The following is a 27918-nucleotide window of genomic DNA, read 5'->3' on the forward strand; positions in this document are numbered from 1 at the left end:
CCAGCTGAGTGTTCCTCAGAGCCCTGCAGGAGCACCAGGACTGACAGCCCGAGGGGTTTGTGAAGCAAAGTCTCTCCTCCATCCCTTCCCATCTCAGCTGAGAAAGCTCTCACGGGGTCCCTGGTTCTGTTTCGTTGTTAATGCTGTAGTTATTGTTGTTTGTGTGCCTTGTTATACACACCAGTAAAGAACTGTTATTCCTGTCCCCAGATCTCTGCCTGAGAGCCCCTTGATTGCAAAATGATAATAATTCAGAGGGAGAGGGTTTACATTTTCATTCCAAGGGAGGCTCCTGCCCTCCCTAGCAGACACCTGTCTTCTAAACCAAGACATGGCATCAGCAAAGGTGATGCCAAAGAACAGCCCTGGACATGCTCTCCTGCAGACACTGAGATGAGAGCCCACTGACTGGAAACCTACACGTGATTACCAGTGCTGGCAGCTGCAGTGGGAATTCTTTCTTGCTGCCAAGTACCTGGAAGTACCAGGTACTGCTGGGCCTCACCTTCACCCTTGGCCCAGTTCAAACAAAGGTGAACTTACACACTAGGAATTTTACCTGCAGACAGATCCTTTGATAATAAATGGGTTTCATTCCACTGCAAGACTTACCTGCTGCCCAAGGCAGCACAGTCTGTGATGTACCAATATTTAAAGTATTTCCACGGGAACCCACTGCAGAGAGGTCAGGGAGCGCCTGCCCTGCACTGTCCCTGCAGGTGCAGCACTGTTCCAGCCTTCCTGCCCCAGCTGAGCTTGTGCCTTGCCAGACAAAGGAAAAACCAAATCCTCATTCCAAAAATGGAAAGTAAGGGGGTCATCATTCTGTGGGTTCCATAAATGTGAAACTGTTCTTCAGGACTTGGGGATCAGAGACTGAAGCCTGCAAGACCCCTGAAGAATCCAGAACTTCAGCTGATTGGAGAACTGAACCCCCTCTATTTCAAAGGCAGGTGTGCCAAGAGGCACTTTTACCAGATTCAAACGTTGTGGCTTAACTTGGAGAAGAGTTTGGTCCAAGTGGCTTCACACAGATGCAACGAGAAGTTGCATCTGCTTCTGTCTGACCTTGCAGGTCCTGCCTGAGAGGTCTGGCAGTGCTAGGGGAGTGACTCATTTGACTCTCAAGCTTTACATACATGACACAGCGCTTTAGAAAAGAGAAAGCTAGTATGTGCAATTTTATTCCACTTAAAATCATGGAAATAACAGCTGAAAACTCTCCATGCAGCAGATGTAAAACACCTACTGTTAAAAAGCTTCTGAGGTGGGCCTTGGGTGTTTGGGGTTTTCATTCAAGAATGGGTATATCATTATCTGACTGCTTTATCCTCTTAGGAGAATCAGTGCCACTTTCTCCTAACTTCCTTTTAGCACAGTCCACACATGAAGTTCCTGGGGTGAGAGAGGGGAAAGAAAACAAATTAATATTGCTACATCCATGTGTTTGGTGTACTTCTTATTTTAAGCACCAGCTAGCAAGATACAATCCTGGTCTCCTGAGGTTCTCGTATCTGGATTCTGAATTACATGTAACATTAACCCTGCTAAAGGTCTGGGCACAAGCTCTCCCCCAAAACTGACACAAACAACAGGGACTCAGCTCAGGATTCAGCTGCCTTTTTGCTGAAGCTCATTGCTGATGCTCATTGATGTCAGCATGTAAAAGCTCCAGAAAATGTAGAGTTACTAACATTGACCAGAGTACTCTGAGGTAATACTATCATTTGTCATTTGATAGACCTGAAAAGGCTATCAGTTACCTGCTGCTAGGCAGAAAGAAAACCAGAGTAAAAAAGGAGCATTCAGCAAACTTTCAGAGCTAACTCTGAGCTCTGCACAGTAATTATTTAATTACTTTGGAAATAAGAGGGATATTTTTCTTGTGTTGGTACCATTATGGAACTTTCTGTGAAAATAAAAGCATTACTTACCCAACAGCGTTGTGCTGTCCACCCGTTCAGCATCTAGAGAAGTGTAAGAGACATCAGCAACACACATGAGCATCCAGGAAGTTTTTATACTTTTATGTACCATCCCAAAACAGCAAGGTTGTATCTAGAATCCCAGAATGGTCTAGGTTTGAAGGGATGTTAAAGCTCATCCAGATCCACCCTCCTGCCAGGGGCCAGCACACCTTCCACTATCCCAGGTTGCTCCAAGCCCCATCCAGCCTGGCCCTGAACACTTCCAGGGATGGGGCAGCCACAACTTCCCTGGGCAACCTGTGCCAGGGTCCCACCATTCTGATAATAAAAACATGTCCTCTCTAATCTAAATCTATGCCCTTTCAGTTTGAAGCCATTCACGCTTGTCCTGTCCCTAAAAGTCCTTCTCCAGCTCTCTGGGAGTCCCTTTAGGCACTGGAAAGCTGCTGTAAGATCTCCCTAGAGCCTCCTCTTCTCCAGGCTGAACACCCCCAGTTCTCACAGCCTGTCTCCAAAGCAGAGGTGCTCCAGCTCCTGATCTTTGCTGCCCCCATGTTGGGGACCCCTCGGCTCAAGGCAGCTCTGCAGGTGGGGTCTCACCTGAGCAGGGCAGAGGAGCAGATTTCCCCCCTCCCCTGCTGCCCACACTGGGGGCTCAGCCCAGCACAGGGGGGTTTCTAAGATGGGGAATGTCCAGCTCTCACCCACCAGCACCCCCAAGTCTTCCCCAGGGTTGCTCCATCTGCTCATCCTCAGCCTGGATTTGTGCTTGTGATTGCCCTGAGCCAGCTGCAGGACCCTGGCCTTGCTAAACTTGGTGATTGCACAGCCCTGCCTCTCCAGCCTACCCACTCTGGATGTGACCCCTTCCCTACAACCACAGCCCTCAGCTTGCTGTCACCTGCTGAGGACACACTTGAGCTCACTGTCTACATCCCTGTCAAAACCATTACATGGTCCTGATCCTAACAAAGACTCCTGGAGGATGCAGCTTCCATCAGTTTCCATCCACACTGACCACTGACCATCCAGCCCATTTTTTACCCACATTCCCCAAGTCTTCCTTTTTTCCATTTTGAAAAGTGGAGATTATGCTGCTTCTTTTCCAGTCAGTGGGAATCTCCTGAGTTGACACAATTTTTCAAATAATATGGCTGATCAACTTCACCATGGTTTAGCAGATTGAGAAATCCACCAGGACATGATTACTCCAGCCCAAGTTACTACCAGTCCTGACCTCAGGTCCAGCTGAGCCTCTCCTCTGCTGGGCTCTCCATTACCTCTCCTAGGAAGTGGAGTCCTCAAGGCATTCCAGGATTCCTGGACTGCTTGCAGTCTGCTGTGCTCCTTTTCTAGTGAGTGTCCGGGGGCTTGTAGTCCCCACTCTGCATCAGGCTTATTTTGGTTTTGCATTTCTCATTTCTTTAATACAGCCCTTTTGACAAACTCCCCCTGCTACATTTTAGAATAGAGTTTGTAAATAGACACAAAAAACCAAACCCTGACAGTTTGGTGATGTACAGAGCAGTTCTGCACACCTGAAAATGGTTTTGTCTGGGATCTTGACTTATAAACCAGATCACAAGATTTTCAAATCTGAATAAGGTCTCTCTTGCAAGTCTGATGCAAATCAGACAGCAGACAAACTTCCTGAAATCTCAATGGTGTGATAAATATTTTTTCTAGCCTTCAAGGAAAGAAAAACATAATGCAGTCTAATTGGAATATTCATCAAGTCACAAAAACCAGGATATTAATTTGGGCATGCACTTTTCAGGGAAAGGTCCCTGCTATGCACCACCTGGGAATAATTTTAGACAAAACATTTATCATTTCACTGAAATGATAGATAAAAGAGCTGTCAAATAGCAACTCTTCCCAAGGTAATTTAGTGATTTTCCTCTGTTCTCTGGATAAACCAAAACAGAACTGTCCTTGTTTGGAAAACATTAAAGAAATCTCTTTCCTTAGACACACAGTTGTTTCTCTTTGTTCTCTTCACAACCCTGTGTGTACTAAACAAACACTTATTGCACTGACTTAATTTCCTATTCTATGTTCAGTCAGATATTGTGGCTCAACCAGTTTATCCTGCCAGTTAATCCCTTCAATTCTCTTAGTCTCTGTTCCTGACAAGTCAGATTTCTGATAATGTAATACTCAATAGGCTGAAGCAGTTCACGTCATAAATATCTGTTAAGTAAACATCTTTACCAAATACTAACAAAGAGACAAGTCTGGAATTCAAGATTAAATTTTCAAGAATTCACAGCCCTCCAAAGTCCACAGATTTTAAAAGAAAACATCTAGTTAAAGTTTGGCCACATTCCAACTCTGCATATCCCTCACAAGCAACAAAGCTGCACAGAAGGCCAGTGGCTCAGATCAGCTGCAGTGTTCAGGCAGGGCAAACTGCCCAGTACCTGCTCCAGGTTGTGCTGCTGAAGAGGCCACATTACCTGGACTTCTCTGTTTGCAGATTTGAGCAGCCAGATCCTGGACATACTCTGGGAATTGTTGGAAGCAGTCCCCATAGGACACCACTTTTATTCCATGCAGCAGCATATCTGCCTGGAGCTTAAAAAAGTGGTCTTCATTTTCTTTAAGCACCAACATGTAATGTTCTAGATCCACTTTGTTTACTGTGTAAAGAAAAAGAGCTTGGAATATCTGGTCACGCAGAGTCTCTCCACAACCCAAAAACAAAAAAGATTTGGTTCGGTACAAGTTCTGAAGAACCTCCTGTGAAAGAACAGAAAGAAAGAAGAGCTCCATTTACTTCAGCAGACAAAAGCCAAGGTCAGAACTTCTAAAATACATCAGCCAGAAAAGGACCAGCAAAGCAGAATGTCACTAGTGACCTGAAAAAAGCAAATGTTTTAGGACCAGGCCAAACTGACATTTCATAACCATTGTTCCAGAAAAAGGAAAAAAAAAAAAAAAAAAAGCAAAATTATCATACAAATATGGGAGTTGAAACAAGACAATCTTTATTAAGGTCTCTTCCAACCCAAGCCATTCCATGGAATTTAAACAGGCATGTAAGTGTTGCCAGCAAGGGAATTTAAATTGAAAGAATTAGGGTGACAGAATATTGCGTTCCTGTTAGGTCAATCTCTAAATAAGGAAAATAAATATTCTTCACCAAATATTTGACTTCCTATGACAGCTAAGCCAACACTAAGTCCAGGATCCAGAGCTGGTACCAGTTTAAACCCCTAGGAAACCTAGCAACCATATGATGATGAATCTGTGTCCTGGTGTCCGGTATTTTGAGGCTCTTGTTCTTTCCAAAGATAAATACAAACTGTGACATCCAGCTGAGGGGTTTGGTTGTGATTTACACAGCCACAGTACCCAAGGGCACACACTGCCCTGGCAATAGAGCCACCTATCTGAATAATTCTGAAAAATTCCTCTGGTCCCCAAGTATTTAATTGATAAGATCCCACAGAGCCTTAGGTATCTTGTCTGCAGTGATTACAAGAAAACTGGCAAAACATAATCAAAATTGTAAAGAACACACAAACCATGACTTCAGGATCTTGAGTAACATCTTTATATCCCGAGGGATCAAGCACCATTCCACAGGGATCCGTATATAAGCCGTGAATATGAAGAACTCCGTATTTTACGTGGCCCCTTGCCCACTGAAGAACCTAAAGCACATCATGCAAGATACATCCTTTTGTTATAATATACCACACTCACCATGAATCTGCAAAACTATACAGCTGAACTGACTTATAAAACACCTAAAGTAGAGACAAGTCCTTTTCCACTTTTCTACAGCAAGAGGTTGTAATTGCTAATTAAACAGCTCGCTTTAAATGGTAACAAAGATGTGATGGCTGACACTGCAGCTGTCTCTGGCTTTTTGGGTTAAACAGCCACTCAAACAAAAAGCAAGTTCCAGCAGCACTGACAGAAAACATATGAACAGCAAATTAATTACCAGCCAGGTGAAATTCTACTTGGAATTTTAACAATGACTTCACGTAAGTTAAATAATTTGTGGGTTTTTTCCAATAAATGGCAGAGTACTAGTTAAGAAACAAGTCACTGAAATTCTCCTTATCAGATTATTCAGAATAAAGAGATATGTAAAAGAAACATCTGGGAGTCTTCTGTAGCTTATAAACATGCTTTAACAATTACCAGCTTTTAGTCTTGACTCTTTAAACAGCAAAACATCTTTCAGTGCAGCTAATGTGCTGATTTGTCATATATTAAGTCTAATTTTACTGCTCTCATCGTACCTTATCCTTATCTTTAAGGTCTAAGGATTCCATAGGTTTACCCTGTTGCTGACCAAATATTTCAAGCAAATTATCATAGTTTGTAGTCAGAACCATCGTGCCTCTTTCCATAAGCCTCAGGATGGATTGTAGAACCACAGGGTTCTGAATGTGTTGTTCTAAATTATCAAACACCTCCATTAAGCAGTCCTGGAAGAAGTTTGGCTTGGTGTCGCCAGTACGCTGAGGAAAGAGGAGAGGAAGACTCCATCAGGCCCATGTGCTCTGTTACAGCTGCCTCCCACAGGAACCCAAAGCATTCCTGTAAAAGAGGGCTTCAACAGTACACCAACCAAAACCACCCAAAACAAATCTTAATTTGTTCCAGAGCTCTTGCCTCTATTTAGTGCAGTTCCAAACAATTGCCTGGGTTTCTCAGGGGAGCTTGTAATACAAGTACAATAAAACAACACTAAAATTAGCTTACCCTGGATTCAGACTAACCAGTACTTTAACAGTATTCAGCTATTCAGTATATCCTGGATATCCCTGGGATATATTATTAAAGAGGGGACAGGGGGTTCTGTTTTTTCATTCCTGGTTGAGAAAACTTCATTAATGATTAAATCTGCTATGAACACGTGCAGACTTATTGTCACCCCAGCCTACACTTAGCCCTGTGTCTGTCACCCAGATCGTTTCAGCTAGAAGGAAGACTTGGCAAAGGTCTTAACACAGTTTGAAAACCTCTGGAAACTCAGCTGGATGACTGAGAATGGGAAAGCATGGGCTGTCCTCGGGGAAGTGTGAGCTGCACCAGTGATTCACAATGTGTGGCCCAAGGTCATCAGCAGGCTCAAGGCCTACCTGTACTTTCAGGGTCTCCCCAGTTACAGCTACAGATCTAGAAATTCCTCTTTCACTTCTCAGAAACATGACAGCAAATATTTAATAGTCAGGACTCTTGTTTGCATTAATTCTGATGAAGACTAACTTATAATAAAACTCAGGGATTTTTTAGCCTCCCCAAAATGTACAATGGGCTGTATGATTACTCACAAAATTTCCATTTTCACCAGAAAAAAAATCAACTTTTGGAAGCAGTGTTTCCTTAGAACAAAAGCACATAGTAGGTTTAGAAATTAACAGAGGTTATAAACATACTCACTGGTGACATCTTCCTGATGAGATCATGCGCAACCACAAGCAGGTCTCTCTCTTTGATTACTTTGTTCCGGAATTCAGCCACATCCCTGGGGTGCAGTACCTCCAGCTGCTCAGCTGCTCCAAGGACAGCCTCAATGCAGCTCCTCCAGGAGCAGAGTGCCGGGATTCCTGGGGCTACTGCAGCACTCACCCCTGTCCCAATTACCAGAAGAAGGTCCTGAGGCTGCTTTCTTACAAGACTTTTTCTTGAACACAGAAAACAAAAGTGTTGATTGTTCACGGCGCATTTCCTGCCTTGCCTGAAGAGCTCAGGGACTGACTCCAGAAGTTCACCTGAGCCATTCAGAACTTCTGCAAAACACCAACCAACCCAGCAGGAACAGAGTTCTCCATTCCTATACAGCAGGATGAGATGAGCAGCCACAGGAGCTCATGGCCTCCCCCAAACCAACAACTGCCTAGAAGCCTTTTTGCCATTTCACATAAGTGAATGTGCATGGTTAATACCAGCCGAAACAAGGTGACAACTTCCAATCTCTACTATCTCTGAGATCCAAATTGACAATTGCCAGCCCACTGAGTAAGCCAAACACCATTTCCAATGAAATTTTGAAAAAAGTAAGCAAGATTGTCCAGTGACTGAACTAATACATGTGTGATAGAAATTATGTAGAACTATTTCAAAGAGACAAGTCACAATATTCAAAAAATACAAACTTTTGTTTTTTTCTGGGAAGAGGTGGAATATTTCATTCTCATTTACCATCACTGTAGATATGGAACATAGCAGTCATGCTAGTTCAGATAAAGGGTTCATCCAACTCACTATTTAGACATTACTACCCACAGATCTCTCTCAGAGGTGTGTTGGAGTTACATCCATATTCTCCACACAAACCAGCACAGGGAACTGTGAGGAAAATCTGTCTTTCATGATTACTCAGCTAAGAAGTGAAAATGCACATAAACCATACAGCAAAATCACTTCTGTACAAACAAGTACAGAACCTCAGAACTCTCCTGACTTTCCAAACTACCTTCACAGATTTTCAGTTCCAGGTAACATGGTAGTACAGATGATTAACACCTCTTATTTCACAATCATCTGAAACTATCTAGGTCAAACTATAATGTTCAATTTGAAACAGCCTCAAGAAACGCAATAAATATGTAAGTTTGGCTGCCAACTAGTGCCTACAAATAAAAAGTGTTTGATGACCCCATGCCTTCCTGCAACATTTACCCCAAATTGTTTCCTCTCATTATTTATTTTCCATAAACAACTTGGCTGAGCATGAAGTACTTAGTCAATGAAGAAACAAGCTTCTGCGATAATTTCAAGTTTTCAGGCATGATGTTGTTCCTGTATTCAGTACTCAGTAGTTTATTCCCACTGTGGTTTCAGATTTTCATTAAGAGACAGCTTTGTATCAACTCTAATACAAGTTACCTGAACTTCTGCTCACTTCTAATTGTAGCCCCTTCTGGTGAATCCATCTCTGAGCCCTAAATAAAACAAAAAGCAAAGTAATTCTTAATGCTTCTACCTTAGAAAAAGCCAAAACCAAAATCAGATGTATTACTGTTGACTCTTTTCTCTTTATTCCTACCAGCTACTTTAATATCAAGGCTCCATGTGTCACATCTCAGTGAAGCAAGGCACTGATGGAAACAAACCTGACAAAGGACAAGTGTGCAAACCCAGCACAGCTCCAGTTAAGCTTCCAAACGCCACAGGCCTGAGATAACAGAGATGTAGCTATTCATGCAGCTCAAAAATACTTGTGTCTAAACTCAAGATAAAATTTATCATACCCACTAAAACTACAAGTCATTTGAAGTCAATAAGTTTCTTGATTTTTTTTTTTTGTTTTCATAATAATCAGTTTATTCAATCCAGTTTGTGGAAACCAGGCTTCCACACGATATCCTGCTCACAAGAAGCCCTCTGAGAGCCACCTGGCTACATGACCATGCTGCAGGGTATGACAAATTTTATTTAAAAATAAATAAAATATTTCTCTCTTGCTGAGAAGAAAAAAACCAACTTATTTCTCTGTCATCTATTATGTCTTTAGTACAAGAAAGACTCCATCTTGGCAGGAGAACTACTATAGGATCATTACTTAGAAACCCCCAAGTTCCATTAGATGGGTTTATTTTTTTATGAGGATGTATTTTTTTGTTTGGCTTTGAGACACAGGTTTTGGTGGTGGTGATGGCAAGCAGCAGACCCTAATCCCTCAAATAATCATTGTGCCAGAGCCAAAGGCTCCTAAGGTAACTGCCAACCCTTGCATTCATGTGCTGGAATCTAATGTGGAAGCAAGAGGCTCCAAATTTGGAGATTATTTGCCTAACATAAAAACCCAAACCAACCAACCAACCAAAAAAAAACCAAGAAAACCACCCCAAAAAATCCCAACAAAACAAACAAACAAAATTTTCAAACCCACAAAAAACCCCAACCAACTAACTCCAACCCAACCCAACAAAAGTCCAAAACACCCCCCCCCTAAAAAACCAGACAAACAAACCCAAACAAAATCCTCCCCACAGATGTTTTCAGCCAATGTACTCATGGTGTCTTTTAAGGAGGAAAAACCTTTTCTTGTTGTAATATTTATTTTCTCTGTACTCCCTTCCCTGACCAACAGTGGATACTGATACGGAGGTGCCCCACTGTCATCATTAGCACATCCAAAAACCAGGGCAATAATCTGTCTAGGGCAGAGCACTTCAAAATCACACAGAACCATCAAGGCTGGCAGAAACCATCCAGATCATCAAGGTCACCAGCCCAGCATCACCATCATCACCCCTAAAACATGAGCCCCAGGTGCCACAAGACTCCTTCATACATGGGAACATTATGAGTGCACAACGCAAAAACAACACAGGAAGGAAGGGCAACTTACTTTTGTGGAAAAAATAGTTCTTATTTTATAACCCAATTGAAGAAAGCTTTAGTAATGACAACTCCCCACATTTAATAAAAGCATCTCAGCACGGGCTGCTGTCGATATCAACATTTCAAACCTCGCTGCTTCCTTTTAGCTCCTAAAGTTGCTTCCTGAAAGGCGCAGCCGTGCAAGGAGTGGGAGCAATGATCCCCCAATCCTCACAGAGAAATGGCTGCGATGGGGGGGTCACATCTCCCCGTGGTCCGAGTACTGGGAGCTGCTCTGGAACATCCTCCGGGGCTGAGCACAGCTTTGGGCAGCTGCTCTTCAGCACCATTTCCTCAGGCTGGGAGTGGGAGCCCACGGGGAGCCAGGGATGCCCGACAGCCGGGATGGGAGCTGGGTCCTTACCCCCAACACAGCGAGGACATCGAAACAACTTCTAATCTCACATCTTTCCTGCTCAACACAATCCGTTTCTATCAGTGAAATAAGAGCTCTATTCACCGCCTGAAACTCCAGGTCACCAGCCTGACCCGACGAAGCGAGTGTTTCTAGACACTTTTATATCTGGCAACAGCCTAAAAGGTTCAACCCAAAAGGCAGCCGTGGGAAAAGGAATGCTGTACCACGAGCCCACAGCTCCCTCCGAGAAGAGCCCCGCGGTGAGCGGGAGCCGGGCCGGGACAGCCGCTCCCAATCCCCGCCTGCTTCCGGGAGCGACCCGGACGGGCTCCGGGCCGAGCCTTCCCCCGCCCGGGAAACAGCCGCCCCACACCGAGGTTCCGCCTACCGCCGACACTCACATTCCAACTAAAATCTGCTCCCAAACCGCGGCCGTTCCCCTCAAACACCGCGCTGGGAGGGCGGCGGGGAGCTGAACGCGTGTGTTCCCTAGGCCCCAGTCCGAGAACGGGCATGGGACAGGCCGCGGATCCCGAAAAGCACTGAAAACCCCTGAGGGGCAGGAGTACCCAGCTGCGGCTGTGTGTGAGGGGCAGCAGTCAGCGTTCAGCTGCCGGAGAAAGCCAGCTGGCTAAGGCGTGTTAAGCAGTTAGTGCTGGTGATGGAGGTGCTGGACACGGGACGGCAGCGTTACCTGGGATGGCTCTAGCGGCGGCACGGCGGGGCTGCCGGGGGTGGCCGGGACATCGTGAGGGGCGATGTTCTGGCGCCGGGACAGCGGGTGGCACAGGCCACCTTGGGCACGGCCACCTGCAAGGACAGCAAGGAGAGCCCAGCGCTGCACACCGCTGCCTCTCCAGCGAGTCACATCGCCAGCAACACCCACAGCGCCTCCTCCCTTCGAATCCTATTTTTTTTTTTCTTTTTTTTTTTAAGCTTTTAATATCTTAAAGCCAGAGTGTAAAAACTTCCAGGTCCTTCAGAACAGTTTTTTCTGGTGTTTGGTTAGCAACATACAGCTCAGTTGCAGCGTTTTTTCCTCATCAGAAGTCCCACCTCCCTTTGATGCACCACACTTTAATCCTGGCAGTCGCACGGGTAAAGGCAGAAAGTGAATCAAAGGACGCTGTTACAGACCTGTACCCCCAAATTCCATTTGCAAAACCATGTTGAAAATGCAGAATTCTCTGGTTTTTAATTCCACAACTGGAATTTTCAAAACTATGTGCGGAAATTCAAATTCCCCTTTGTGCTGGGCCAAGGGGAAAAGATAGGGTGATGCATCTTTAAGTAGTGAGGATGAGATCACAACCTTTTTATAGAAACTGAAATCATCCAAAAGCTGCACAGCAGCAGGCTGAGCACGTTTCTCAAGCTGCATAAAAACAGCACTATCTGGGAATTTCTTTCCAAATAAAAAGGGAGAACATACCCAGACAGCTCTTATCTTGAAATATGACTCTTAGACACTGCTTTTATTTCTTGGTGAGAACTGGGGGATTTGACTGGTTTTATGTTATTACTTCTCCAGCCACTTAACTCCATTTTTACGGTTGTGAAAGTGAAAACCAGATCCTTCATTTTCCACTGGATATGATGAGAAATCATTTTAGCACTCTGAATCTCATCTAGACAGGACCAATCTGATGCAGTGATAGAGAAATTAATATTTATAAAGATAAAGCAATAAATCCCACATTAAAAAAATAATCTTGTCCTAATACTGCGCAGTAACATACAAACACTTAAGAGAAACTGTTTTATTTTATTTATTCTATTAATTTAATTATTTTATTGTTCATAAAATAGACCTTGCCCCCCGTGCAAGGGCACACATAAACTCCTGTACACACAGAGACAGACATGCAGTCTGAATCATTAGTGGGTTGAACTTGGCCAGGCATAGGCCAGAATCAGGATTCCTGTAGGAGTGGTGACAGGCTCACAGGGCACGTTTGCAACCATGGTTTGCCCCCTATAAAAACACCAAGAATGTACTCTAAATTTCGAGTCCAGCAGGTACATCCATAAATCAGTGCAGTGCCTACATTTAACCACACACTGTGCAGACTGACAGCACTTTGTTCTGGCTGTTCCGTACCTTGCATTGCTTACATAAGTCACACTACAATCAGCTCTTCCTGTGTTTCCCAGTTTTAGAAAAGGCCTAGTAGTTTCATGCAAGGACTGGATATGTTTTGAAATTTGTCTTTGACTAGTTTCATACATGTAGCATTGTCCAGCAGAGGAGAAATTCACAGAGGGTGAAATGAGTTGACCGTGTTCCTTCAGTGTCAGCCAGAGTTCAGGTCAGCAGTCTGTTCACTGGAGCCTTGCACTCCTCATGCCAGTTCAAAGGACAGGGTTCAAAAAGGATTTTAACACTTGGTGTAAGCAGGACTGAAGGGGGTGAGGAGTGAGGTATGCTGAAGGTCTGAGAGTTTTTACTCATGGAGTAAAGGGGTGAGAAGATGAAGCACTGCTGTGGTAAGTCTGGACCCCATCTCTTTCAGTCACAGGTTCCCTGAAGCACAAAGAGCCATGTGGGGTGACAACTATAAGGAAGTATTTCACTTGGTGATTAATGAACCAGGACTGTAACAACAACAAAGCACAGCCAAGGATACGTGCTGGGCTGCTGGGACGTCACACAGAGCAGAAGGAACCTGTGCAGCTCCCAGGTCATTTCAGACCCAAACTGCTCCCTGCCTCTAGCGCCCATCCCTGTGTCCATTCAGCTGTGCCCTGTGAATTAATAACCTGTGGCACAAGCTGCCCCAGAGCGCTGGCTGTCCTGAGCCCTCTGCAGCATGGAGCAGAGAGCTTCCCACACACAGTGCAGCAGCCTGTGCAAAGCAGAACTGTACAGACCACTTCGCTAATTGGGAACTGCTGAGTCCTGCATCATCTTTTAGGGAAAATGTAAAGCAAGGAAGTGGCTGAGAGAAATGACCTCTCCTGTTTCTTAAAGCCTCTGTGTGTGTGTGTGTGTGTGTGTGTGTGTGTGTGTGCGCAGGTATGGACTCCACAACTGATGTTATTTTGATTTATTAGTGTACTTGCTGAGTTTTACAGTGGTAGACAGTACAGATCTCTGTTTTACTGTGGTACAGATCTCTGCAGCAGTGTTACAGTGCAGTGGGTCCTGCTAGGAATGACATAGATCAGAGAATCACAAAATCAAAAATGTGATTAAAATAGAATGCAAATCTCATCTCAGAAATAATACCTTGTTCTATAGCTGTCCTTTCAGGTTTCACTTTCATAAACCTCTTAGAAATTCTGCTGTGAATTTTCACTCCACCTTCATTAACAGCCAAAACCCAAGTATACTGCATGCCATGAAAAACAGATAGTGTATGACTATCTAATATATCTATACAAGGTAGTTATACTAAAGATTTATGATATTTACTAACACATGACCATATCCTTAGCACTTTAGGCTTGCACAGCTCTATTGGTACATAGCCAATACATCCCAGCTGTGAACTCAGCCTTCAAAAACTTTACTCATTTGGTTGCTGAAAGGCTGAGGCACAGAAAATCTCACCAAAAAATTTACACTCATCTGGAATAATAAAGTAAGAACTATATATTTTTTCACATCTATTGTATTTTTTGTCATTCATGCAGGCACAAAAAGCCCAGACTAATTTCAGCTGAGTTTTTCTCCTGGAAGATATTTACTAGATACATACCTAGTTTCTAAACCAGAGATATTCTTTCAAGTTAGTTCTCTACACAATCTTAAATCAACTGAATAATAAAAAGGGATGGGTGTGCATCTATATGTCTGGATGCTTAGAAGATTTTTATATCTTTTTACTGACTTTTCCTAAAAAAGCAGTCACTCTACAAGTGCGTTATAACTTTGAAGAAATCATTTCAAAGACATGGTGGCATTGCATTTCTTGCTGTCCAGCTAAGATATTGACTTAAAACGTATGTCAATAACAAGAAGGTCTCCACACTGAAAAAGTGTAATACATCTAAAATTAAAAGCTCTGGTTTTTTGTTAAGGTTCATTTTGTTGCACAGACAGAAATTAAAAAGAGAACACATAACCAAAGCCCAGCATGATTAGTTTTCTGCCTTAATTGTGGCAGGCCAGTGGTAGCTGAATGTGCTGTAATTCCTTTCCAGCCATGCTTGGAGTGCACCATGCCTGTCAGCAGGCTCTCTGCTGCTCTGGCTTCTTATCAGAGCAGGAATATCAGAGCAGGAAGAAGCATTTCCTGTGCTGCCCACAGGCTGGGCTTAGAATACCCTGCAAAGATGTGAGGCAAATGCTGAGCCATGCCTGGAAGGCAGCCACATCTGGAAGCTGGATAACAAGGAGAGTGGAAGAGCTGGCATTCCATTTCAGCATAAACGCCAAGAGAGCATGTTAACTTCAACTTGTTTTGATTTTTAGAGAATAGAAAAAGATTAAAATTCTCTTTCTAAAATGCACTTATCCACATAATAGCTTTGGCCAAGTCCTGATATCAGTTCTCAGTGATGTTGTAAATTCTGGATTGATAAACAGCTAATATGACAAAATGTGCAGAGCCATTATTCTCTTCAGCAAAATAAATACTGTCCAAGTCTGAGCAGTTCTCAGTTGCACAAATTGAGCTACATTTTCCAGAGACACATACAGAGCAGCTTCCAGACAGCCTTAACTGAACTTGCCTAGGTAGAGTTTCCTGTAGTGCCATCAAATCTGAACCAGCTTCCTTCAGAGCTCCTGTAGTATTTCCACCTGCTATACACTGCAGACATAGGGAATTCTTGGAGCTAGAATTATTAAGCCAGATCCAGCACTTTTCTTATGCAGTTACTTGACCAGTGCAGAGAAAACATTGCAGCCATTTTTGTTTGTTCACATTTACTGTCAGCCTTTCTTAACAACAAACATGCACAGAGATGAAAAATTTTGCTGTAATTTATTTCACTTTTTTGGAAACCACAACAAGTTACATTTGTCTCTTAACATACAGAAAACTGTCTCCCAAATAACCAAAATTCAGAGTTGTGGGTTTATTTATATTTGACTCAAATACTGATGTCATAAGGAATGTATATTTTTTAAAAGAATTTTATTTATTCATAAAAATGCATCTGAATGTCTGAAAGGAACAATAGTTGACTATTTCTGTGATCAAGAAGAACATCAAATGTGTCTCTCCGTGTATCCTCATGTTCTTATCAATACTTTCCCAAACTTCCTGTTGAGTTTGATGGCTATTTTATATAGACTCTGCCATGAGGTATCTTAACATTTTCTACAATCCACCCAACTTGTCTCCAGCAGAGCTTTCACTACACAAAATTTTCCACCATGACATTTTTCTTTCATTTTGCCTCTTATTATATCCATTTTATTTTATTATATTTGCTACAATTGTCACGTAAGATTCACTTTATGGTAGCTATTAGAAATTCTCTAATTTATTTCATAATTCTAATGAATATACTGAATATTATATAATGCAATATACTTGAGTATGTTACAGCATAGAGACTAAGAAAAAACATATCTACTGTACCATCCCACTGAAGAACTGAAAATAAATCACTTCATATTTTTGCACACAGATTATTTGCTTTTGTGCAGAAAGGGTCTTATGTCTATGAATCAATAGAAGTCACAGTCAGCCAAAAATTTAACTACATTTTCAATAATGCTGAAGACCATTAAGCAATGACCAATATTTTTCAGAGTTCAGCCACCAGAGCTAACACAATGCATAATTTTTTCAGAAGGAATAATTTGAAAATAAATATTTTTGAACCTAAACCTATCTGTGGGCATTGAATTATTTAGAACATCCTGGCAAACAATGAAGTTCTGTAGTGAACTTCATGTGCAAGCCACAGTAGGTCACAGACTTGATTTTTATCTAAGTTTAGGAAGTTGATTGTCCTACCAATTCCAATTTCTCCTTCTTCTCTTCATATTTCCACAGGAACATACTGAACAGGCATAGAAGTCCCATAAGTCTTTGCATACAGAGAAATTAAGGGGCGAATAAGCTCTAAACTGTCATAGCCCAGATTCGGAATTTTGGATGTTTCTTCCAGGTGTTGAACCATCTCAAGTTTGCTTTACTCCTTAAGTAGCTTTGGGCAACCTTTTATGATCCAACTTAGAAAACAAAACAAGGAACTAGAATCAAAACTTCAGACCTTCAGAGTTTAAGACAAGTGCTTCATGGCAAGTTTCTTTTTCTTGATACAAACCAAAGGTTTGAATTCAGAAGCACAAGAGGACTTCTGTTCACCTTCAGGGTTTGCCCAACAACCACACTTTGGGTGGATTAACAGGGACAGCTGTGAAGGAGGAAGAGATGCTTCCAATACAGCATTTCTTTTGGCCTTAGCAACCAAATTCACATTTCAAGAGTGAAAGGTTTCTGCCTAAATTGATGGAATCAAGTAATCCTCAGTGTTCTATAAGCCATTAGAACTGTGAAATTCAAATTGGTGTTCTTCAGCTTATTTATCTTAAATATGCTAAGAACAGCCTTTCTTCAGTGGAAAGACACATCCCACCTCCTGAAGCTCCTTAGCTGCCTCTTTTCATTGAATTGCTTGAGGAAAGAAAATCTCATAGCCTTCTGCCTGAAATAAGCACATAATAAGCTCCCTGAATCTAACAGATGTCTCTACCTTTTAAGCTGATCTGGGGAGCACTTTTTATCATCTATGGTTTAAAATATTTGGCTAAGGAAGAACAGCACTACATGAAGGGGTGCTTTGCCTGAGGACACTCAGAAATGGACTGGCTTAAGACTCCATCTCCTCCTGCTCTGCCTGCACCAATGTGATCAACATTCCCCAGGACAGTGTGGGAGTGTGCAACTGGCCAGGGAACTACCTACCACTAACAGGAAAAGCACTGGGCACTCTTCAAATGTCTTACTTCTTCTTCCTGGTGAGACACAAATGCCTTACAGCACAGAGTAAGCTTGTCTACAAGTAGTACGGAAACTTTTACTTCAGCATGCACAGTCCCTCTAAAGTACCATTTGAGGAATTCTTTAGGCATTGTTAAAGGATGCCATAAGCCCAGTTAAGATTTACACATATATAAATTGTCTTTAACAGGAGATAGTGTCATAATACAGGAAAACACACAGCACCCAACACTTCTGGATATATCTGGGCCTTACCAGGATTGAAGTCTGACTTACCCAATTCTTATGTTTCATCTTGTCAGGATGAACTTGCTCAGTTTTAGTAAATATATGTTGATTGTCAGCAGCACAGTTGATTCAGATACAAGACATTTTCCAGGCATTACTGTACATAAAACACTGTATAATACACCAAAAAGTGCAGTGTGTGTATGTCAAGGTACATGGTCTGAAACTGAGGAGGTAATTGTCTCTGCAGCACAAGCTGGGTTATTGCCTGAGATCAGCAGTTCCTGATTTTCACGAGAGGTGCTAATGCTAAGGAAGAGGTGACAGACCTTGGTAGAGACTTCAGCAGGCACCTTAGGTTGGGTTTTGTCCCCACAGGGGAACAGGAGAGCAAGAAGGAAGCAGGACTCGGTCCATGCCATCAGTGCGGTGGGCAGGAGAGATCTGCAGTGGCCGCAGCCGATCTGTGGGAGCCCGTGAGAAGGAAGGCCAGCGAAGAAGGGCGTGCAGAGAGCCTGACCAGGAACAGCCATGAGCTGTCAGGGCCGCAGGACTGGGTGGGTTTCCCAGGGTGCTGGCTGATGGCAGGGGAGCAGGGTGGACTGTCAGGGGTGCAGGACGGGCTCCCCAGGGTGCCGGTTGATGTCAGGGATCGAGGATGGTTGCCCGGGATGACGGAGGGTGGCAGATCCGCCCTGTGGGCGGCTCGGGGCGGCTCCCGGCCCTGCCGGCCCCGCCCGGCGGCCGCAGTAGGAGGAAGCGGCGGAGCGCGGCTGGGCAGCGCCGGCGATCGCCGTGGCCCGGGGAGGGGTCGGCGGCGACGCCCGGGAAGCGTCCCGAGGGGGAAGAGGCCGGGCCAGCGGGACCGGGAGGGCTCCTGGGCATTGCCGTGTCGGGAGCGCCGGGTGCCGCCTCCGCGGCGGCCTGACATGAGCTCATCGGCGGCGGCGGCAGCATGGCCTGTGCCCGGAGGGACGGGGAGGCGGACGGCGAGCCCGACCGCTCCCTGCGGCACATGCTGCGGGCGATAGCGGAGGAGAGGAGCCGCGCCGGCCTCCGGCACGACATCAGCGGCCTCGGTGAGTCGGGCGGGGCGGGCGGGGAGCGGTGCCGGGAGCCCCCGGGGGGAGCGGCAGCCCCGGCCCGGCCCCGCGCCCGGCTCGCTGTCAACAGCACCTGTTGTGTTCCGGGGATGGGATGGGATGGGCCCTGCTGCCTTTCCGAGCCTCCCGGGATCATCCCCTGCTCCATTGTCTGAAATGCCCTTGGAGATAAATGGTCAGGCGGCACCGCGCACATCAGACCATACCGTATTTTTTAAGTGAAACTACGTGTCGTGTGTTTTGGGATGGAAACAGAACCGGTTTTTGGTGCCTCTTGCCAGTGCTCGCTCTTGTGCGGCTCTCAGACGCTCTCTAGAGATTCTGAGCCTGACACCTCCCTTCTCTGTTTAAATGACTTCACCCCGCTTGCCATGGTCTAGTAAGCACAGGATGTTGTGGCTCTAGCAGGTCAGTTAATTTTTTAAACCGTGAAGGATTTCTTAAGCTTTCTGTCTTGTTTATCTTCATCTCGGGTGATGCAGATTTCACATGGCACATATTTTTTTAGCTTTTGGCAAAGCTTATGCAGTGTAAAACAAGTTTCAGGTTGAAATTCAGTCAACTTTAGGCAACAGAATAGTATGGCAGCTCTTTAACCAAAATTGTTCATGTCAGGAAACTCTTCTGACCAGGTTAATGAATAGGAATTACTGATTTTTATATGCAGCAGTAGAGATCATGGAAATTGTTCTTCACATCCAAAATTTCTGTCTACCTTATTCAAAGCTTTTGTATAGCCAGGACTGGACCTGTGTTCTAAGGGCGTGAATATCCAGAAGTTTTTGCAGGGGTAGTGGTTTGAATGATGAAAAGTGATGTACAACACTTGTTTCTTCCATGGTGCCCTTATTAATGACTCCTCCCTCTTCAGCTCCTTTATAAATAAGGCCCCAAAAGCTTCATCCACTTTTGAGTCTTTGTTAAAAGCTCAGGATAAGTTATTACTCACATTTTACAGGCTGTGAGCTTTGGATTGACATGGGGAATCTCTGTTTCTCTGCCTTTATTCATCACTTTGTCTGCCAGTACTTGCTGTGGTCTCCCTGGGAAGGAATGGGCTCTCTATTCTTTCCTTTTGCTTTGCCAGAGAGTGAAATCTTGTATGAGCAAAGCGAAATGGTTCTTGGTTGGAATAGCCTGGGTTGTTCTGGAGTATGCTGGGCTCTGGGGCCACAGCAGATGTAAAGGATTTTCCTCGAGTTCAGAAGTCATGAAAATAGTCACAGTCCTGTCTGGGTTCAGGTGGTTAGCACAGAGATTTTGTCTTCCTTTTGTGCCTGGATGGCACATCACCTGTGGGGTTTCAGGACCTGCACACCCACAGCTGGTTTTATATTCATGGTGGGGTTTTTTGTAGTGGCCATATCCTTTTGACCTTTATCAGCAGGTGAAACCTGTTGTTTTCCAGTTCTCTTCAAATCAGCTGAAAAAGACTCCCAATGGTGGCTTTTCCCTGAGTGCTGCTAATCCCTCAACAATAAAATGGGACTCACTGGGTCATAACATAGCCATCCTCTCTCCTTTTGTGTATTTCCTAAAAATGAGCCCAAGGAGGAGGTAATTGCTCTTTTTGCTGATATGAGGTTTGGTGAGAGGAATTGCTTTATTTCAATAATGTCACATAAGCAGTTGGACAGACTTTGTTCAAAAATGCAAATCCCCTTGTGGGGTGGGATTTTCTGTAATGTCCTGTTTGTGTAATGTACAAAATGTAGCACTTCAAAATAATGACTCATGTCGTTATTTACCAAGCTGTGAAGGGTGATGTCTCTCCAAGAATTGTTGGCTGGATGTTTGTGTCATTCCAGCTGGACAGTCCTGCTCTGGTGTTGTTGACTGAGGTCCATCTGAAGTGCTGTTGGTTGCAACATTTCTCTGGCAAACTATTTCTCGTCCTGAGGGAAGGACAGAGGTGCTGTCTGTCTCCTCAGCCAGGCTGCGTGTAAGGCTCTGAAGTTGTCTTTTGGCCAAAGCCCTGAGCTGAGGAATGTTTTGTTTTTGGTGGTTTCTGATACTACTGTGTAACATTTTCAGATACTTCATTTCCTTGTCCTTCTGTCTTTCAGTGACAATTTGCCCTGCTTTTAGAGTAGTAGAGTGGGTTTGGATGGAGGGTGACTTTATTCGTACTGGATCGTAGAATGACAAAGAGAGAATAAACAGGTAGATCCGAACAAGCTCTTGAACTGTGGCTAGTCCATAATGGAGATGTGTCATGGGTGAAAAATGGAGAAGCCATAGAGATCCTGAAAAGAAGGTGACTGCCCTGTGGAGTGCAGCACATGGGGCTTTAACAAGCAGCTGAAATCTGAGGTGTGGAACAGGAACCTGTTCCAGGTGCCAGCAGAGAGGTCCAGTGGTCTTACCTGTCGTGAAGTTTCTTGTGCTTTCTTTCCTGGTGGTCCTGGGGGTGTTCTGGGACTTGAACAGCTGTTGAGGAGAGGAGGGTGTACTTGGCATGGGGGCAACAGAAACAGGAATGTTCATCCTCAAAGCCAGAGGATTGCCTGGACTTGTTTGTGCAGCAGTGCACAAACCTCAGGGCTCATCATGTGAGAAAAGACTGTAGCATGATTCATGGAGCACATTGCCTTGATGAATAAGACCTGGAAAGAATTCTTTAACCTTCCTGAGAGAAGGGGAGGTGAAGTGGCACACAATAAATGCTGGTCTCTGTGATGGAAACACAGTGTGGCATGAAAAACATGGGAAGAAATTTTTTGGAAAACAAAAGAGATTAAAATGAAAAATTAAAAGGAGAATGAATTTTGATTTGAAAGTACTAAATTCAGGCCCTACCTTCTTCATAGTGTAGTAACTTTTAATTAAATTATAATATTCAAGAAGGATATATTTGCATCTGTAACTTTGAAGAAAGTGTATCCACAGAGTAGGTGGAAGTGTCTGCAGAGAATTTACTGCAACACAGAACTGGTTTGACAAGAGCCACTTTCCAGCAGACAGAAAACATTCTTCATTCATGGTTCTTCTTGGAGTTAGTTCAGGGAGTTGTGGAGTCAAAGGTGAGAAACTACAAAAGCTGCAAAGCTTTTTATTCTTTTCATCTGTCAATAACAAGGAGGTATGAAAACCACGTCTGTACGAACAAAAACTTGAGGGATGTATACAACCAAATTCACCAACTATGGCTAATGTGGCCTGTAATGGGTTTGTTTAAATTAGAGCAATTTTATTTCAGCTTAAAAATATGTATTTTATTACTTTTACCTTATTTACACAAATTTCTTTTGCCCTATTTATAAAGTGTTTTGCAACTAATGAATTTGAAGTGTTCACTAAAAGATGTGTAGTCAAATACTGAAGAGAAAAATAACATACTAATGTAAGAAACTTACAAATAGTAAAATAAAAACGTGTTTATAGAGTAGCTTCCTAGTCAGTCAAAAACAAAAATACCCCCCCACAACATTCCAGCAGGAGGAATCTGTATTTCTTTTCAGGAAAAGTTCTAGAAAGCACAAATACAATGCAAGATCAGAACAGGTTATTTAAATCAGAGTTAAAGGAGATACTTTGAAGTCAGAGTGATTTAACCAGTTTACCCTCAGGTAAATACCCTGAGGTATTGAATCTCAGATTTTTAGCTGGATAAAGATGAACAAATAGTGAAGAAATTCTAGTGATTTAATGAAAGATGATTTTAATATTTTTTTTTTTTTTTTTAACCTGGCACTGAAAAATGTCTAGAAGACATTTCTGCAATCAAATACTTGTAGACATTTTATGTGCATTGGAGAAGTTGGATGGGGTGGTGTGGGAGAAACCACAGGTGGAGCAAACTCTTAGATCCAGTGGCTTTGTCCAGGGTATGGGAATGTGTTTCTGCTTGGGTTTTGTGTCCTGGGATCCCATCCTGTCACTTCTGCAGTCACGTGTGGGAGTGTCCCTGTAGGATCGAGCTGTGGATAATGGCAACCTGGGGTTATACTGCAGGGCTGCAGCCTTCCAGGGTTAATACCTTTTTCTGTGAGGGTTTTGTTTTGCTTTTTTTTTCTTTTTTGATTGGTTTTGTTTGTCTTTTAAAGGTGATTCATTTAAAAATCCATTTTAATTGTTCATTAGTTCATTGCTGTTCCTTGTTCATGCTGATGTCACTAATGGCCTGTCATCACTCACTGGTACATTCAGGGATTTGTCATGTGGCTATTGAAGGTTAGCTTCTGTCTGGAGTGTGACAGATATTCCATGCCACATCGATAATGTAACAGAGTCTCTTTTATTACAACTTTAACATCTTTTTTTAACAGTTGGGTTTTTAGTTTGTTCTTTCATTTTAATAGAGATGAAGCCCTATGGGATTTTTCATGTCCTGCTTGGGAGTGTATACGCTCAAATTATCAGACTGGAGATGCTGAAGTAAAGAGGCAAGATTTTTTTAAACCTAAGAAAAAAGTCACCACCAACAACCCAAAAAATATCTCCACAAAATACCTTCCAGAACATTGTTGCCCTACCAAAATGATCAGTTGAATCTCTAAGGCATGGCATACTGCTGTTCATTTTTGGATGCTAGCAGAAGTTGCTGGATTCCCCCCCCTACCTTTTTTGGTTTTTTTTAATTAGTCTCCCTCCAGGCAGAATTATGAATCCATAAAACTCCAGGTTCGACTTTTTCACCCTATGTTGTTCTGAATGGGGCAGAAGGGGGAAATCAGGTGTAGATATGTCCTTCCTCTGTCTCCTTTTCTGTTAAGAAACTTTTTAGGGCATCACAAATGTCTCTTCAGCAAAATGCTGTGAAGAATGCAGCAAGTAAAAATATAAGCTTATATTACATAGGTCATTGGTTGGAGACAGAAGCGACATGAACTCACCGAGGGTCCTCAACAAACAGGGTGTTTTATTATTTGGAACCTTGGGAGTTTGAATTCCCCAGGCTTAGACAAGGGATTGGTCTGGGTTTTAACACCACCCAACTCTTTGGCCAGTGATATGTCTGCACTTAGAATCAAATGGGATTGGCTGTGGTCCTTTGTATGTGTTCAAATCCATCCTATCATCACTCACCCAAGGGACTTGTTTATCAGACTAGGAGAGCCAAATTTCCTTTCTTATTATGGCCAGATTTATCTGTCAAGCTACAGACCAGCTGTACTGTGGCATGCTTACCTTGTACTTGTTTGTCACTGTCTATGAAACCTGAGGTTGAGGACATTCCCTAGAATTTACAGAAATCAAGAGGATGGGGGACATTTGGGTTACTGTCCCTGTATCTAAAGTCTTGGTGTGTCTCTTCAAATGCAGGATCCATGCTTCAGTGATTTAATGACTGAATTGAAGAATATTAAGATTTGTATTCTTTACTTCTAAGCTGTAGTTGCAACATCAAAAGGCAGTAAACTGTGTAACCGAAATCTCAGGGGAGGATGTTTGTAAGCCCAGTGGTGGGCAAAGGCAGTAAAAGACATTGCCTTGTGGTGCTGTGCTGAGGATTTTCTAAGGAAGACCTTTCCTTTTCAGCTCACATGTTCCCGCTTGAGACCTTGTAGCTGTCATGAGATAGAAGAAGTGATTTCTCAGTAGATAAAGGTTGTGACTGACTCTGGTTACTTATAAACCATTTTTTGTAAGTCTTAGCTGGAGAGGTTGCCTGTTGAGGGTGATGTGCTGGGTGGGAGAGACCCAGAGAGGGAAGGAGGGTGAAAGAAGCAGAGCTGAAGTACAAGCAATAGTCATGTTGCAGGTTGGAGGCAAAATCTTCAAAGTCTCTTAACTCTTAAACCCAGTATTCTGTTCCCTTGGCCAGGTTACTGTAATAACTAATAAATAATTACTATAACACCCCTGTACAAGCCTTCCAGGTCTGTAGGGACCTGTAGCTGTGCAAGTCTCCCCTTTGGAGGAGAAAGTGGAACAGTGATGCTTGTTACCAATAGAAAGGGATGGCATGTTTTCAGTAGCTAAAATATTAATGGAAGACTAAACCTCTGTTTATGAAATAGAACAACAACTTTGCAGTAGTTGCTTTCCCTTCAGGAGTAGGATGCTGGCTTTAGGGCAGTTTTTTGGGTTCTGTCTGACTGAAGTTAGGATGTCATGTCTGTTAATAAAATTCCTTTCCCTCTCTCTCCCTGTCCCTCTCCCTCTCCTCTCCCCCAGTAATGACCATTTCCACAGAGAGCCAGGTTTTTTCTTGTTTCCAGTTACTTGGTTGTGGACTAAATTAAATCCTTGTGCTTTTCTTGGGACTGTCAAGAAACTGTCCCTTTCCTCACATGTATGAGGTGCCTGCAGCATGAAAAACTGGGGTTCTGATGAGGGGATTGGTGGTCTCCAACCCTGCACTGCCTGCAGGACAGCCTGGGCATGCTTCCCTGACAATTTGATGGGTTCACAGTAAAGTGATCAGCTCTTAGAAGGAAACATTTTTCTTCCACGCACGACTGTGATTTGTTTAAAGAGAGTGGCCTGCATTTGCCATAAGAGGAGACTTCACTGAGATGTAGGTGAGCAGCCAGGCATTTCACATTTATTTCTAGCTAAACAGCTGTATTTGTTGTCTTAGAAACCTGCATTAACAGTAATGTCAGTGCTAAAGGGGGTGCTGCCCAATTAGCTGAAATATCTAGGTGCTGGCAATGACACTCAGTTTGTTGGACACTCCAGCCCTGAAAGTGTGATTTTTATAGGGCTTTTTTTTTTTTTTTTAAGAGATACATCCTTCTTTAGACTGGTTGTCTTATGTGTGCATGTCAGGTTGGACACCCAGCTGAGAGATGGCAGTGTCAAACAGGGTTTTTTTAAATCTTGGCTGCAAGATGGGTGAAAGTGTTGGTTGTCAGCTTCTAAAAATGAGTGGGTTTGTGGTGTAGAAGGTAAGTGAGAATTATGGCTTCCACTGTAAAGTTGCCAAGTGCTCACTCAGAAAGATGCTGCCGATGTTTCTAACCAGAAAAGAAACTGAATTTGGAAAATAGCAGCCTGTGGTAGTAAGTATGGGCAGGAAATAACTCTGCTTCTCTGCAAACTGCTGTTGTGATAACTACTCCTTCCTTCTGCCTTGACAGCAAGTTGCCAACTAGCAGCCTGGGCAACGATAAGGTACTGGGGGAGGTACATACATGAAATTATCAGTAATAACCACAGTCTTGGTAGTTTTGTAATGCTGGAATACTTCTAAAATACAATTTGCTGGTTTTACCAGATCTACCACAATAGTCTCTCAGACAGAACTTTGACAGTGGTATTTATTAAGTGTGAAAATAGGGACCTTAGATGTCATAAATTTACAAAAGTAGCTGTCTTTGATAGGAAGGATTCCTTTGGCAGAGAATAAAAATAGCATGTATTTTATCAGTGAAAACACGCATTTGTACTGTTCTAGACACGTTTCTGCACTCCAGCAGTACCAGCATGCTTTGTAAGTTGCCAAGTGGCCTTTCCAGATTGAATCTAGGTCTTGGAAAGTTTGTGACTGTTGCTGGGTAATGGTGGAAGCAGCAGTAGAAAACACTGTAACCTTTTTTCCCCTCTTTCACTGGATTTAAGGTGTCTGCATCCAGTGGGGTTGCCTCTGTTGAAGGAGGATGTTTATACACCTGCACTGAATCCCCAGTTAAGCCAGCTCTGAAACATAGCAGCTTTTCTGCAGTAGTTTCTTATGAAAGGCATAACAAGGTGGCTCCTCTGGTGCTTCCCTAATGAGTAAATTAAATCTGTGGAAGTGATGCTGCAGTCCTTTGGGGAATTGCACATGGTTTAGTTTGGGTGCTGTTTCCAGGGAACTGAACTACCACATGCTTTGAGAGGCTGAAGCACAGCAAAGTAGCTGACAACTGTTGGATGAAAATTGATTTATTATTTCTGTGCACTGCAGTTTGGTAGCAGGTAACAGTACCCTTTCAATTGTGTTGACTCTTGCTAGGATTAGATATTCAAAGTAAACTGCCAGATGCCTGTAAAATTTAAAACTTAATTTAATTAAAACTTTATTTGGTGTTTCATACTGACCTGTCATATTTGATGATTTCTCTCTAAATTTATCTTCTAGGGTTACTCTTGTTGGAAAGTATTTCTCATGTTATTATGGTCCCATCTGAATTCTGTTTTTTCAAAGTGGAAATCTGTTGATGGTGCACAGTAGTTTATTCTTTTAAATTATATGAGCTTTGATTCAGTATTGAATGTTAACTGAAATGATGGTTTTCTCAGCATATGATGTAATAGTAAAGAAGAGACCTGCTGGAAGATGTGTGAACTTTAGGAATACATTTTTTAATTATTTTTTTCTAGAGGAGATTGTTTTTGTCTTCTTAACAATGATGCTATAAAACAATTTTCTGCTGTGAAGGAAGTGCAGATTAAAATGGAAATGGAGAATTGAAACAAATGTGGATGAAAGAAACTAATCTCTCTCCCACCTTCCACTTCTGACTGTTACTTCTGAGTAACGTTGAAACCATCCCAAGGAGAATAAAGGAGAAAACTGTTTAGAAAAGTTTGCCCAGAGTCCAAACAGTGAGACTTCTTGATGCTTTTGTGCAAGTGAGCACTTCTTTTCCTTCAATACTCTCACTACCTGCATGAAATGAAATAACAAATAAGCAATACTGGTTTTTTTCCAGGATGTGAGGAATCAAAGGGTCCAATTTGAGGAAGCTCTGAAACCCCAGCCAAACTTTGTGGCCAGTGCTTAACCTCAGTCATGTTCAGCTATACCTTTCTCTGTCACTTTTAGTGGACTTTCAAAATACTACACAAAAATTTGTGTGTCCCTTGCATTTTGGCGGCCAGCATCAAATGCATTCCAGTACTGTAATATATGACACTGCATGGCTGTTGTGTAAACTTCAGCATGAGGGATCACCTGTCCTCTTCACATGTCTTGAACTTAAATAATAGATGTGTGTTGTGCTGGACTTCCACAAGGTCATTCTGTGCTCCTCTGCATGAGAGAAAACAAACTTTTTACGATTACATTATAAATGTAATCAAAGTGACAGATTATATGTGAGCCTCAGAATGTGGAATTATAAGTGTTCCAGAAACACTTATAAAGTTTTCTGAGGTGACCACAAGTA

At 43.0% G+C, this 27918-nt stretch overlaps 2 protein-coding genes across 11 annotated transcripts in view; one reads left to right on the forward strand and one right to left on the reverse strand.

Annotated features, from left to right (window-relative positions):
- Positions 1 to 1162: 1162 nt before the first annotated feature.
- FAM118A (family with sequence similarity 118 member A) lies at positions 1163 to 11536 on the reverse strand. Of its 8 annotated transcripts, none has more exons than XM_058852984.1 (8): positions 11336 to 11536; positions 8784 to 8839; positions 7335 to 7578; positions 6188 to 6409; positions 5459 to 5587; positions 4388 to 4670; positions 1935 to 1967; positions 1163 to 1395 (listed from the first exon to the last, which is right to left on the reverse strand). In XM_058852984.1, exons 2-8 carry the CDS (start codon positions 8828 to 8830, stop codon positions 1292 to 1294), a joined length of 1062 nt encoding a protein of 353 aa, XP_058708967.1. In that variant the 5' UTR covers positions 8831 to 8839; positions 11336 to 11536; the 3' UTR covers positions 1163 to 1291. The 8 variants fall into 8 exon arrangements, with proteins under 8 accessions (XP_058708967.1, XP_058708963.1, XP_058708971.1 ...); XM_058852980.1 differs by having other exon boundaries at positions 7335 to 7728; XM_058852988.1 differs by lacking the exon at positions 11336 to 11536 and adding an exon at positions 10866 to 10939.
- A 6985-nt stretch (positions 11537 to 18521) lies between these two features.
- Positions 18522 to 27918, forward strand: part of KIAA0930 (KIAA0930 ortholog) — a 34872-nt gene continuing 25475 nt past the window's right edge. For all 3 annotated transcript variants that reach the window (XR_009279092.1, XM_058852963.1, XM_058852964.1), the window contains exon 1: positions 18522 to 18853. Coding sequence is in view for 2 of the 3 variants with exons in the window: in XM_058852963.1 (XP_058708946.1) it covers positions 18730 to 18853 (124 nt within the window). In the remaining variant the exon portion in view is untranslated. The remainder of the gene's footprint in view (positions 18854 to 27918) is intronic.

This window comes from Poecile atricapillus, chromosome 18 (assembly GCF_030490865.1).
Source record: "Poecile atricapillus isolate bPoeAtr1 chromosome 18, bPoeAtr1.hap1, whole genome shotgun sequence".
In the NCBI taxonomy this organism is placed as follows: Eukaryota; Metazoa; Chordata; class Aves; order Passeriformes; family Paridae; genus Poecile; species Poecile atricapillus.

What these genes read in the sequence shown, in the direction of transcription:
- FAM118A (XM_058852980.1), bottom strand. Translation starts at nt 8,830, where the DNA reads ATGGATTCACCAGAAGGGGCTACAATTAGAAGTGAGCAGAAGTTCAG. An exon ending in AGAAGTGAGCAGAAGTTCAG is followed by an intron (nt 7,729 to 8,783) that starts GTAACTTGTATT and finishes CCTGCTGTATAG; the next exon opens with GAATGGAGAACTCTGTTCCT. An exon ending in CTCAAGATCCTGAAGTCATG is followed by an intron (nt 4,671 to 5,458) that starts GTTTGTGTGTTC and finishes GTTCTTTCACAG; the next exon opens with GAGGTTCTTCAGAACTTGTA.